This window comes from Pecten maximus, chromosome 17 (assembly GCF_902652985.1).
Source record: "Pecten maximus chromosome 17, xPecMax1.1, whole genome shotgun sequence".
Taxonomy (NCBI): domain Eukaryota; kingdom Metazoa; phylum Mollusca; class Bivalvia; order Pectinida; family Pectinidae; genus Pecten; species Pecten maximus.
In genome coordinates this window covers 30,893,556-30,908,726 of record NC_047031.1, presented here as the reverse complement: position 1 = coordinate 30,908,726, position 15,171 = coordinate 30,893,556, and the positions used below count along the sequence as shown (strand labels likewise).

Below are 15,171 nucleotides of genomic sequence, written 5' to 3'. Positions count from 1 at the left end.
ACACCACATCATCAAAATTAACCAATATATTAAAATGCACTCATTGAAATGTATTCAATGCACGAATTCTTATGATAATTTTATATTCTAAAAATCAAAGTTATTGCTTGTCACATTTCAAGACCTGCAAGATATTCTCTACTTTAGGACAATACAAAGGGGACAAATTCATTAATAATCTTTTTTAAGAAACACCAGTTCAACCATATTTTTTACCAGCTTTTATTCACGGCCTGTTTGTATGACTAGTTATTTCGAATCATGTGATATTATGTTAGCCAATCAGTGAGTTTTATAATAATCATATTTATTTATGTTTTCGTTGTTGATGTCTTTGATTTTGAAATAATCTGATATATTTTTGGTTTCTTTGTAGATGTCTATCAAATGGAAGGAGGAAAATAGCATGCCTAACCTTCTGTGTCTGTGTAGTGTTCTTCGTAAAACAAATCATGTGATATTATGTTAGCCGATCAGTGAGTTTTATAATAATCATATTTATTTATGTTTTCGTTGTTGATGTCTTTCATTTTGAAATAATCTGATATATTTTTGGTTTCTTTGTAGATGTCTATCAAATGGAAGGAGGAGAATAGCATGTCAAACCTTCTGTGTCTGTGTTTTTTGTTGTAGATGTCTATCAAATGGAAGGAGGAGAGCATTCCATACCTTGTGTGTCTGTGTAGTGTTCCTTTTTATATTTATTCATGTTTTTGTTGTAGATTTCTATCAAATGGAAGGAGGAGAGCATTCCTAACCTTGTGTGTCTGTGTAGTGTTCCTTTTTATATTTATTCATGTTTTTGTTGTAGATTTCTATCAAATGGAAGGAGGAGAGCATTCTTCACCTTGTGTGTATGTGTAGTGTTCCTTTTTATATTTATTCATGTTTTTGTTGTAGATTTCTATCAAATGGAAGGAGGAGAGCATTCCTAACCTTGTGTGTCTGTGTAGTGTTCCTTTTTATATTTATTCATGTTTTTGTTGTAGATTTCTATCAAATGGAAGGAGGAGAGCATTCTTCACCTTGTGTGTATGTGTAGTGTTCCTTTTTATATTTATTCATGTTTTTGTTGTAGATTTCTATCAAATGGAAGGAGGAAAAGAGCATGCCTAACCTTCTGTGTCTGTGTAGTGTTCTTGTTTATATTTATTCATGTTTTTGTTGTAGATTTCTATCAAAGGGAAGGAGGAGAGCATTCCTAACCTTGTGTGTCTGTGTAGTGTTCCTTGTTATATTTATTCATGTTTTTGTTGTAGATTTCTATCAAATGGAAGGAGGAGAAGAGCATGCCTAACCTTGTGTGTCTGTGTAGTGTTCTTGTTCTTAGTGTGCTGTAACACATATGAGCCGTTAACTGTTTCCGGTATGATGGAACACACCAACCTTCTTGTCGAAAGGAAACCGAGTAAAGTCTTTATTAATCCGAAAGTAAAGTGTAGGGATAATTCAACGAAAAATACCGTCATTATGGTGTTAAACAAGGCATCAAGTTCATTACGACGGGAAACCATACGGCAGACATGGGGCCATCTGGAAATGCAGAGAAAATATAACTTCAGTATTTATTTCGTAATTGGCAACGAGGAAGGTGCTGGTTTAAAGACAACAGACCGAGACAATGAGGACATATTACACGTTGACGTCGATGAGGATTATTTTAATATAACAGAGAAAGTAATTGAAGCTTTGAATTGGGCAACTCATTCCTGTTTTGAATCTAGCTACTTTTTCAAGATTGATGACGATGTGTATTTTGACCTGGAGTTCCTTCGTGAAATTCAAAATGACAGAAACTTTGTCTCAGATGACGTTATCCGCGGTGATTGTTTACCTGAAACAGGGCCATTCAGATGGACGTCAAAATTCAGGGTTTCCTACGACGATTATCCTTTTCAAGTGTATCCGCCATATTGCGGGGGCCCGGGATACGTTATGACAATGCGTACGGCGCATAAATTATACAGGGAAATGGTGAACACCGCAGTTTTTAAGTTCGAAGACGTTTATGTCGGAATAGCTGCGTATAAACAGGGAATTACTGTAGAAAATGTGGAATATTTTATCTATGCCATGGACAGATTTCCGCAGTATTTCTTTATCAAATGTGCTAGAATCGTACACAATCTCACACCCGAGTTAATTACGAAGTTCTGGAATGACCGAAACAAGAGAAGTAAGGTGGAATGTTCTAATTGGGGGAAAGGTGTATCTATCATACAAACACTGTTCGGGGTATTTAGTAGTTAAAACGGCGATTTTCTGATTGTTAAATAGGTAATTTCTTCTTATTTGAAAATCATATTGGAAATGGCATCTAAACATTGGAATATTTCACAAAGTATTTTCTATCACATAGAATTTTGTGTGAAAATTAATACAACAACCTGTTAAACAAGTTTAATTTATTTTGATAATTAATGTGACATTAATAAAACATATATTGTGACGGAATGTTTCTCAATGGGTTGTTTACTTGGTAATAGACTTGTTTTTTTTTTAGTTTAGATACCATCTAAGTTGAGTTCATATATATTGCTCTGGAAAAAACGAGACCAAAATCATATAGTGAACTATTTGACGTTTTGTGGATACTTTCCTTATATATCAAAAAAAAACTTGGGTTGTTCCTTTGTGAAAACGATTGTGCATTTCGTGTTTTGGAAAGTCATGTTACCTTCACCTGGTGGCTCGTCTTTAACCGTTTATGCTTTGTGAATTTTACTATTGTAATAAAAAAAATACTATTGTAATAACGTGTTGGATCATTTTAGACACGACTTCATGTGTTATGTCAAGAGATGTAATTCAGTAAGATCTTAGTGACCGCAAAAAGATGTAATAACCTGTCGACATGGTATCGGCTATATTGTATATACTACAGGTGTGACAAAGAAACAAGATATAACAATGTGGTATCGGCTATATTGTATATACTACAGGTGTGACAAAGAAACAAGATATAACAATGTGGTATCGGCTATATTGTATATACTACAGGTGTGACAAAGATACTACAGGTGTGACAAAGAAACAAGATATAACAATGTGGTATCGGCTATATTGTATATACTACAGGTGTGACAAAGAAACAAGATATAACAATGTGATATCGTCTATATTGTATATACTACAGGTGTGACAAAGATACTACAGGTGTGACAAAGAAACAAGATATAACAATGTGGTATCGGCTATATTGTATATACTACAGGTGTGACAAAGTAACAAGATATACCAATGTGGTGTCGTCTATATTGTATATACTAAAGGTGTGACAAAGATACTACAGGTGTGACAAAGAAACAAGATATAACAATGTGTTATCGGCTATATTGTATATACTACAGGTGTGACAAAGAAACAAGATATGACAATGTGGTGTCGTCTATATTGTATATACTACAGGTGTGACAAAGATACTACAGGTGTTACAAAGAAACAAGATATAACAATGTGTTATCGGCTATATTGTATATACTACAGGTGTGACAAAGAAACAAGATATAACAATGTGGTATCGGCTATATTGTATATACTACAGGTGTGACAAAGATACTACAGGTGTGACAAAGAAACAAGATATAACAATGTGGTGTCGTCTATATTGTATATACTACAGGTGTAACAAAAACAAGATATAACAATGTGGTATTGCCTCTATATGATATACTACAGGTGTAACAAAAACAAGATATAACAATGTGGTATTGCCTCTATATGATATACTACAGGTGTGACAAAGAAACAAGATATAACAATGTGGTATCGGCTATATTGTATATACTACAGGTGTGACAAAGAAACAAGATATAACAATGTGGTATCGGCTATATTGTATATACTACAGGTGTGACAAAGAAACAAGATATAACAATGTGATATCGTCTATATAATATATACTACAGGTGTGACAAAGAAACAAGATATAACAATGTGGTATCGGCTATATTGTATATACTACAGGTGTGACAAAGAAACAAGATATAACAATGTGGTATCGGCTATATTGTATATACTACAGGTGTAACAAAAACAAGATATAACAATGTGGTATCGGCTATATTGTATATACTACAGGTGTGACAAAGAAACAAGATATAACAATGTGATATCGTCTATATAGTATATACTACAGGTGTGACAAAGAAACAAGATATAACAATGTGGTTCGTCTACAGGTGTGACAAAGAAACAAGATATAACAATATGGTATCGGCTATATTGTATATACTACAGGTGTGACAAAGATACTACAGGTGTGACAAAGATACTACAGGTGTGACAAAGAAACAAGATATAACAATGTGATATCGTCTATATTGTATATACTACATGTGTGACAAAGAACCAAGATATAGCAATGTGGTATCGGCTATATTGTATATACTACAGGTGTGACAAAGAAACAAGATATAACAATGTGGTATGGTCTATATTGTATATACTACAGGTGTGACAAAGAAACAAGACATAACAATGTATGTATAATGGTTTATTTACAATCGACTATCATCCTTCATCAAAGAATCACCCATGAAATAATGTAAACTATGTACAAATATTTAACTGTAAGCATCAACACAAGTGATATAAACCATTCATATTCTTATTAACAACTAAAACGAACGACCTGGCTAGACTTCATTTTCAATCCTACTACAATTTACATATCTAGGAAAACTTTCATTTTGTAGACCAAACTAAACGAAGGAAGTTGAAAATTTTAAAAATTCAATTTAAAATGATAATTTCCTCTTCTTTACACTAAAGGACGCATTAAGGTTTATATTTGTTAGGAGATGTTGGATAATTCGTATTATAGTATAAAATGACCTATTTACAAAATGTCTAAAAAATATCTAAAAACTACACTATGAAAAGAGGAACAGGTTATTTACATGATAAATAACTGACTCATCAGAGTAGTTACGTGATATTAAAATATGTTCGAAATTAAAAATGCGCTTTTTGTTATGCTAGCGTACGCCAGTGCAAAGTTTAAATGTGATATTTTGAATAATAACAACATAATAAAATCATTTTATTTCACCTCTAATAGAGATATACGGCGTTATTACCAGTCAAACATTGACAAAAGATAATTTTGATATATTGAATCATTTATTCTTTAAAACTGAAAGCGAATGTAGACATATTTGAGAAATCAAATTGAATGAATATCATAACTTTACGTAAAAGGTATTTAATCAGAAAAAATATCTGTGACTGTAAAGTCATTACCGGTGTCCATATACAAAAACCTGTTAAATAATCAAACTTTACTTGACAAACAGGTTAATTAAAAAAAACAAAAAGAAACCACTTGCCTGTTTTAACAAAGATAAACGCAAGCAGTTCATGTCCTTTTAAAATCACCATATTGCAAACTTGGAGATTAACGCGAGGGGGAAATTTACGCTAAATGCGCCGATTCCTTTTGATCGCATATTATTTTGATGTCAATTTACATAATTTTGAACAACAACCAAAGATTAAATCATGTGTATAGTTTACATTTCGAAATCGTGAAATAAACCCCAGGCAAAAATAACCACGTTTACAGTATATCTCCCAGATGGTGCTAAATGTCCTAATTCTCATAAACAAGAACGTCCATTTTAATTCAAACATACAAAGAACTCCAATAAGGAAACATATGATGAAATATTGTGCTATAGACGTGCCATTTGATTCATTAAAACAAATTCTATTCTTCACAAAAAATCAAGAAAGCCAATATAAACTACACATACTGAAAGCAAGTTTATCATGAAATATTAAAAAAATAATAACAGAGTTAACGGAAAGATAAAATACGTTAAAAACTAGTTTGGAAATTAGAGTTAAACAGAGAATTATTACACGTTTCACACTTTCCGTGAAAAATACACCCCTTTCTGTCCCTACAACCAACCTTACATTGATCACTCGAAATAAGGACTATAAACGTAGTCAGTTAACACTTTCTTAAATCTTTTATGAACGATGAATAAAACTCACTGCAAACAGTGCCAATACAACTACTTCATAGCATGCTATATATAACACTTAAAATAAACAACAAAACAAAACTCAAACACAATTACAAAATATTGATAATTTACAAATAACGAACGATTATGCGTGAATTTATTAAAACTATTCAGGATGACAACGCTTGAAACACTATTAAAATCATAATGGTTAATTACAGTTTATCAGTAAAAATAGAATAATATCATTAAAGTCAAACGTTTACCGGCAAACACGCCGCAAACAAAGCCACAAATGACTTTATAACTGATAAGAAAGCATAATAATAATGCCAATGGGCCGTATCATTAATTATATTATCACCGCTGGGAAATGAAAAAAAAATGATGTCCTGAATTAATCACAGTACGAACATTTTTGTAACTACATTTGTATTTTCCTGAATTGATCATCAATTCTGCCATTTTTGCAATTCTTTCCCTGAATAAATAATCAGTACTAACATTGCTACAATTCTTTTCATTACTTTAGCACCAGTACTAGAGTGCATGCATGTCTTTTCCTGAATTAATTACCAGCAATAACATTTTTGTAACTGTTTTCCTCAATTGATCAAATCTTCAGTACTTATGTTTTTGCAATTAATTTCATGAATCAAGCATCAGAACTGATATTTTTGCAATTTCCTTAATTCAGCGCCAGTGCTAGTAATTTGCAATTCTTTTATTGAGTTAAGATTCATTACTAAATTTTGCAATGTTTTCCTGAATTAATTCCCAGTACTAACATTTTTTTAATGACTAATGGGAATACTTTTGTCCTTCGTGATTTCGCAGTTTCATAAAAAGGTAATGCGCAGAAAACCCAGCAGAGCCTTTGATAATGTTGCTTACAATGACTGACGATTTGGTGTCATGATTGAGTTATATGTATGGACTTCTTTGATGATACTTGTGACTTCTAAGGACTTAAATAAATACACTGAATGTTACAAACGTGGTGATAGCTGTGTACCATGTACTCACAAGGAATATTCATGCTGGGAACTCTCTTGTCCTTGAGGTAAAAAAAAGTCTACTGTCGTTTGTTGCATCTCTGAAATTTTACTGAAGCGTATACATGATTAAGTATGATTTTAACTTAAATAAATTACCCGCTATTTTAATTTCTATAAACAATTGCCGTTATGGAAAATCCAAACTTGTAAGATCAGACTTGTTATTATTCTGGAATCAAAAATCATACATTGCATTAATGTTTATTTCGTTATGTAAAAATGCTTTACTGGACTGATTTGAAAATTCTACATCGTTTAAATGAGTTTACAACACAGCCGAGATATCAAACGTTTAACAAAATATCCTCTGTTCTAATACATTAGAAAATGAAAAATCCATATCAATACCCAACATTAAAACAACAAAAAACTATATATAAACACAAGTACGGGTAAATCAAACTCATTTATAGGTAAATGTGTACATATATGCATGTTTAACAATAAAAAGAAATACAAAATTCCCCGACCGACTAATTAGGAGCTTTCACCCTTTACTGTAGCGTAGCAAGTGGAAGCTGCCGATAAGTCGGTCGTCGAACTGTCATGTGTTCTATATTGAATCACTGCACTTGGATACAACCTTTTTCTCTTCTCATGTATACCTATATACAACAAGCAAACACGTATGCACATGTAACAGTCTATATTCACACATGGAAATCTCCTACGAAACCACTGGATACAATTATAAGATGATGGCGTACCATTCCATACTTTATCATTATGAATTATTTAATTAGCTTTGTACTGTGGAATTTATCTATCGAGCTAGTGTAACGAGACCTAAAATGATGAAAACATGCAACCTTACCTGAAATCAAAGTAAATATATATTATACCTAAAAACACAATCACCTTCGGACTTCATCCAATTAATACGACAATCACACAACAATTGAAACCTTAACTTGTGAGAACAATGTATCCCGTGTATAGAGTCTACCTGGTTATAACCGTCGTAAATACATCTCTCCTGACATATTAGTAAGATAAATCTTTATATAATCCCCATACAGGAATATGACGTGTACACTATGGCCAAGCATTCCTAAAACTCAAGAGATTAGATATTTATCGTTAAGGCAATTAGTACATCACTTTAGAGTAGAGCGTTTATGATTTAATTGTTTTAGAGTTGAGCGTTTATGATTTAATTGTTTTAGAGTTGAGCGTTTATGATTTAACCGTTTTAGAGTAGAGCGTTCGCAACAAAACTTTGTGCTTCTTATTTACGTAGCTTTCATTGATTTATATTTCGTGTGATAATCATGAAACGTGTTAATTTCGTTTTCCGGTGTGATCATAGACACGCTAAGATTACGTGAGACGTGGACGTCCATTATTGTCACTGTAGTTTAGAAACTATTTCAAAGTGGATCGGGTCACGTGATAAGGAATATCCCGGTCATATAAAATATTGATTTGGATGTTCAATAGTAAAATACCATTCACTGGATATTATAAAATTGCAAGAAAAATCCTAAAATGATGATTTCAAAATTTAGAATATTAGATTATAAAAAAAGAAAAACACATATTGTAGTAACACGTCTGCCTTAATGTTGTTCCAAAAAGATTGCGATAAGTAACGGTAATGAAAGTCATAGAAGAATAATCTCTGTGTTTAATGAAACTCTCCAATTACAAGCGAGTCGTAGAAATATCATTTCTATGTATAGATATCTTAATATAAACATTTGTCCCATAGCAAGCACGACTGTAACAAAAGCTCTAAGATTATAACTTATCGCATCTTGATGATATAATTTCCATCTATTAAATATGTACATTATTTGCTATGGACGATAAAATGATATTAGGTACAATGATAGGTATATTATCTTGTAATGATAATGTGTCGCTTCCTGAATGATCTGTTTAATACATACAACCCGTTGATTCAAATCCAATAGTTATCTGTACAGCTTGAAAATCACAGAAAATGAAAATACAAAACATTAAGAGCGGGTGCCGTAAATATTTCAATAGCGTGTACAATCTCGATAACGGTGACGTATTTTCCTGGCGATGACGGAGTTAACTGGTGATGACGTTTTTCCATAGCTGTGGCCTAATTTTCTGGTAACGTGTTTCCATGGCGGGGACGTTTTGCTCTGGTGTTTGTTTCCTTAGTGATGAAGTATGTCCCTGGAGATGACGTGTTTCCCTGGAGATGACGTATTTCCCTGGAGATGACGTGTTTCCCTGGATATGACTATTTCCTTGGTGATAACGTGTTTCCCTGGAGATGATGTGTTTCCCTTGTGATATCGTGTTTCCCTGAACGTTTAAATCAAGCCCACGTAGCACTATCTATGTAACAGGACGGTGATGAATGTTAGGCAGGTTAGCGCGAGATACACTTCCAAATGTGACGTAACGGAAGTCGTTCCAGACACACAACCTTCCCTATATTCCTCATCTGAAACAGGATATTGAAACGTTATGTCATGATATTTTTCTGATTGGAATCCTTTAGTTTATATCGTGTGATGAAGTCAGAAAAGAAAAGGCTGACATGTTTTACTAAGGCCCGTGATTCTGACACCGGGTTTACTGGGCTGGGAGATAAATGAAAACGCTTAAGGGGTTCACTACATAACAACTATTCAATATACTCATAAATTATACTGGAGTATTCTGGTGGTGCATTTGAAACGGACTCATCTTTATCTGAAATGACTGAGATTAGATTCCCCGTTCGGACGTAAAAATGTGGATTTGATCCTGCTACTCTTTTCTCATCCATATGGAATCCCTTCACATGCTCCCATTCAGCCTAACAAGAGTGATTATTAACATTATTTCATGCGGCTTATTTCGTTACTAAATAGATAAAGGGATGGTTTATAGAACTATAACTATAGATAATTAAACCGGTCCCCTATACTGATATTTATATGTGTATTAAGAATTCCGGATAAGGTCTGATTTACGAAGTAGCCGGGGATGCAGTAAAACAATCTTATCAGGATTTGTGTAAAGGTTAGAGATCCGAAATAAACAAGGTATGAATGTATCATTATCTACACTAAGGACAAGCAGGTGCATGTTGCGAGCCGGATGTGTGCAAACGTTTGTAAACATTGGGCGATATATTACAATCTTATTACCACGTCTTATCATCATAACCCCCAAGTGTCAACTTAAACATCAGGGAGGATCAGGGAGAACGTTTGTGTTAAAACCACTGTGAACGGGGTTCTAATGCAGCCTGGTTTCCACGTGTCCACTCTGCGGTGTAGCATTAAACAAAAAACAAATTCTAGAGCTTAAGTAGTTTACATTAACACTCTATGTACCAGAACAAGTCCCATTCCTGTAGACCCTTTGTGAAAAACTCTTGAATTTTTGAAATGTTAAGTTATTCGGGTAACAGAGCAATCGGACTCCTTACATCAAAAACCAAATGTCTTTCCCATGAGTAGATTCATATCATGTTTATAACCTCAGGTTCTTCATAAAGGTCGTTTTCGTTTTTCGTGGTCATGCCGGTTCACCATGAAATAAGGACGGATTTGGTGATTTTTGTAGTTTTTAGAGGAACCTTGTCAGGGACTTTCAAGGCCTGAATTACAATATACAGGTCCGTCAATATATATAACTGAAACATTACATTTCAAATCAGACGAACCGCTTTGTTCGCATAAATGGATTGGTTCCCGATTCAGTTATCAAGGATAAAGGTCTAACATCACACTAGACCACTTTGAAATTTAAAATGAATTGGTTATTTCATTGCTGAGAGAGGTCAGCCCTGCGTACCCTTTTTATTGGATTTGTATCATCATAATCATAACACATTCATTGGGTATTCGGGTTAGGTTTGAATCTCCGATCGGACGTGAAATGGTATGGGTTTCCCCTGCCCGACCACGCGGGTTTTCATCGGAAACTCCGGTTTCTTCCCACAGTAAGACAGCTCAAGTTCTTCTATCCGGGCCAACAAGCGTGATTAATATAAGTTAATGTAACTTGTTTTGCAATTGTTGTAAAATAGATAAAGTTTACGTTTTCTAATCAAAATACTGTCTCAAACTTGTCTTGATTGTGTTTTATGGGCGGATACATACCTATAGCCTTCTTTAGTTTAGGGTAAAACTCTGTCCAGTAGGCACACTGCTTGTATCTCAGTCCGGACTTGATGTCAAACACCGGCCCAGGTTTTAGAATTATATATTCCTGTGTTTCGTACGTATATTCAGGCCAGCGTGTCGCCCTGTTTCCGTTTCCGGGGTCACTGTAAGGTCAAAAGATCGTTGCTTGAGCATTATTGCACTTTCTACAGGAGGTAGATTGACTAATAAGGTAAATTTGTATATATAAATAGACTTTCTTGTATTGTCACTAGTGTTGGGTTTTCATGAGTGACGTTTCAGCTCATGTACACGGAGGTGTAATGTGTAGTAGATTGACAGGTCAATTCGGTAGCAGTTATCATTCTGGCGCAAACTATGTGAGTTTAAAATGTATGAATAGGTACCCAATTAATTTATTTGAAAAGTGGCCAAAAGGTTGTTGTTAAAAAATGATCAAATGTGTGCATATATCATACTTACCCCTATTTGGCAAATATATAGTAATTATCACTCTCCTCACCATATTTCGGGAAGATATCTTACTGATATTGTATATATACCTACCCGTATTGACGAAGGTACTTGAATTATTCAAGAATAGTGTACGATATCAAGCATACCAATGTCCGGAAAAACACTTTTTGTCTTTTTGTCTAATATTTTAAACAGTGCATTTAATTTTATTATTAATATTACCAATTGATGTATGAGTACAATAATTTATAAAACATCACACCTACCCGTATTTGGCGAAGTTGGTCCAGTATTCTACCATAGCAATACTTAGTTGTCTCTCTTCAGATGAGCGTCTGTGATCATTGACTGGGACGGCGAAAACATACTCGATCTCATCTCCGTGTAGTACGCCCGTCCAGGCTGGCCAGGGATTCGTCTCCGATCGGTGTTCGAAGCTGTACATAAATACTTGAGGCGAACCTCTCTTGGAGCGACTGAACTCCTGGGCGAATTCAATGACTGGGCACTTAAAGGCGAAGTCACCACCTGTGTCGGAAAGAAATAGGAAAGATCATATTCAATTACAAGTCTGTGTGGAATAGATTGTGTGGGAAATTTAACAATTGATCAAAATCTTAACAGAGAGGAAATGATTGTGAAAAAATAGGAATTGCAAAGTGTGTCCTTTTGGGAATCGTAAGCATGGTCGTCATGGATACTCCCAGGAATACGTTTACTTTTTTTTCTGCAAATCTGATACAAGTAATGGCGAAGTCGATGGCACACGTCTGGTCTATCTGTTGGCTGATGCATTTCTGTTGAAAATCATAGGGCAGTCAGGAGCGTCAACAGAGTTGGCTTTATACGGTTACCAAGGAGACGAAGACTTTTAAATCGCCATTACAGTGGTAAATATTTCAGGAGTGCAGAAAGCGAAAGTAATATCTGGAGTATCGAAGAAAGAAATATTCTAAAGGAGCAGTGAGAGAAAATAAACTGAACCTGGAGAATCGAGGGTGGACATATTCCAGGGTCGCAGAGACAAAGTGACCGTTTAACATGGGGTATCGAGGATGGACATATTCCAAAGTAGCAGAGAGAGAAAGTGAACGTTTAACCTGGAGTTTCGAGGATGGAGATACCCCAGGGTAGGGGAGAGAGAAAATGAACGGTAACCATGGAGTATCGCGGATTGAAATATTCCAAGGTAGCAGAGAGAGAAAGTGAACCTAGCTCTTGGAGAATCGAGGATGGAGATATCCCAGGTAAGCGGAGGGAGAAAGTGAACGTTTAACCTGGAATATCTAGGGTTGACATATTCTAGGGTAGCAAGGAGTGAAAGTGAACGTTAACCCTGGAGTATTGAGGATGCAGTGATGTTAGGAACAAGAAATATTTAAAACTAGAAGGTAAGATAGGGAAACCAAATTATGCAAACTATGTTTAAACAAACGACGAAATGCATACTTGAGGATATTTTCTCGGAAAGTGGGTATATTAACTTGATCAAAATTTATATAAAACTGTTTAATTATAATATATAAAAAAAAATTGCGAGGAAAAGTATGTGATCAAAATTGCGATGTTAGTTAGAAAGTGCCGGAATAATTCTCACATAACCATCGTCTGAAACTTTACTTTGGATTCCGAGCCATGTTGGAATTAAAGGCAATGAACTTGTGGACCGCCATCCCAAAATTGCTTTAATTCAACATAAATGGCGACACAGCTTGTCTCTCGAATCGAGCAACAAACTTTTTAAAAGTACAACTGAAGCTTAAACATCCATTCCCAGTCGAAAAGATCGTAGAGAGGAAATTGTCCTCTCTCGGTCCGTACCGGACACACATATCCTACTCATTCGTTCCTTTTAAAACGAGAACATTCACCAATGTGTCATGCATGTAACACACAATTCACAGTTAAGCATTTGCTAATAAAATGTTACGATTTTAAACACATTCGTGAAAACTACTTTCGAGTCCCAGATATGAAAACTCCTTTCAATTCCGTGGATTCGAAAGGACTATTAGGCAATTTAAAATACATCGATCTATTATATAAACTTTGATGTCCTTTTACTTACTCTATAACATGTGTATATATGTTACAAAGTTCACATAATCTATTTGCTATATTCTTCTACTATTTTAGCCAACCTTTTTATCAAAATCAAATAAATATACAATATGAATGCTTTTAAAATGACTATTTTTATCTGATTTTAAACTCAAATAACATAAAATAATGATATATTGTCCTGCCCTAAATGACCCTAGCCGTCAATTACTACAGTGAAAACAAAGTAATATAAGGTATATCTTAAATTCTTTTACTGAACCAGTCGTTTCCTAGAAAACTGGGTGGTCCTTCTATGGGTAACATGCCAAAAACGCCATGTAACCAGTAGGAGTTGCGTCCCATAGAACAGGTTAATTCATCAGAATATTACTACACTTCAGAAAAAAAATGTTTTCAATAAAGTGACGTCATTTTGATTGTTACGGATTAAGAAGTTTTCTAACCAAAATACAAAAATCCAAAAATTAATAATTAACAGGCGCCGTGCATGATGGATCGAAATAAAGAGTAAAGCAAGTCGTATATATAAAAAGGCTGAAAATAAGAAGACATTTTTGTTGTTTTTAATTGCATTCCTGCATGTTTTACTTATGATTATCTCGGTCATTTTAAGGAATCTTATTTACTTTAAAAGGATTGTGGATGCGTCGAAGCTGTGTTAAACGGTAAAGAATTCCTTTTTTAAACCTCACTTGAATGTTCATACTACGAGTGTTGATTGAGATGTTATGAGCCCTCGTATGATAACGTTTGATACTTAGATCGATTAATCCGTGATGTCCGTACGTGTCATGATTCTTGATAAACCACATCGTGATTCTTTACGTATAAGATTCCTGTGAATGATTATTTCAGTAAAATTGATTTGTATCATGATTAGATGTTGGACAACTTTCATTAGACAAAACTGATCTCGGAAATTAAATTTGGTACAGATGAATGGGCCTACCTTATCTGTATCGAACGTTCATATTGTACATACTTTATACGAGTATTTTACTATCGACTGATTTAAAACACGATACCTCTTCATCGTTATCGGAACCTTGTTACAGAAACATTAGGCTTCGCATCATAATCACTTCAACCAGCTCAAACAGCACGGCCATTTTTTGTGGCCTATCTCTAGGAAATGACGAACCAATCAGAAGTATTCAACTTTCATTTTAAATATGAAATTTAGAAACAATGAGGGATTTCACTCATTGATTTCAGATAGGAAAATTCGAGACTAAAAACAGTATATTCGACGGGGAAGGGCCATTTTTATCAACCCCAGAAGCTCGCGATGCATTTCCAATGTATCGACTAGAGTGTATACGAGTTACCTCACCTCACACAAACCAGGCAGCAAGCGTTATAATTTACACAGAAAATAGTTGGGAGTGTCTTACATTATTTCATATGGAAACTTAGTAAGCAAATTCATCATCGGGCTACTCTATTCAACTTTAAATTTTAGAACGACAAAATAAGTATTTTTATTGTACAGAAACCGAACATATCTCTCTGCTTCCC

At 34.4% G+C, this 15,171-nt stretch overlaps 2 protein-coding genes across 16 annotated transcripts in view; one reads left to right on the top strand and one right to left on the bottom strand.

The window, feature by feature from the left end:
* Positions 1–5,312, top strand: part of LOC117314938 (beta-1,3-galactosyltransferase 5-like) — a 28,887-nt gene extending 23,575 nt beyond the window's left edge. For 2 of the 15 annotated variants that reach the window (XM_033869037.1, XM_033869041.1), the window contains exons 2-5: positions 1,260–2,942; positions 3,293–3,544; positions 4,182–4,239; positions 4,280–5,312. In XM_033869037.1, coding sequence (XP_033724928.1) covers positions 1,260–2,250 — 991 coding nt within the window. In that variant the 3' untranslated portion in view covers positions 2,251–2,942; positions 3,293–3,544; positions 4,182–4,239; positions 4,280–5,312. The other 13 variants (XM_033869047.1, XM_033869046.1, XM_033869042.1 and 10 more) reach the window with 13 other exon arrangements.
* Positions 4,481–15,171, bottom strand: part of LOC117314936 (acetylcholinesterase-like) — a 171,455-nt gene continuing 160,764 nt past the window's right edge. The window contains exons 4-6 of the mRNA XM_033869035.1: positions 11,856–12,117; positions 11,110–11,276; positions 4,481–9,458 (exon numbers count right to left, since the gene is read on the bottom strand). Of these exons, the coding sequence (XP_033724926.1) occupies positions 9,346–9,458; positions 11,110–11,276; positions 11,856–12,117 (542 nt within the window). The 3' untranslated portion in view covers positions 4,481–9,345. The remainder of the gene's footprint in view (positions 9,459–11,109; positions 11,277–11,855; positions 12,118–15,171) is intronic.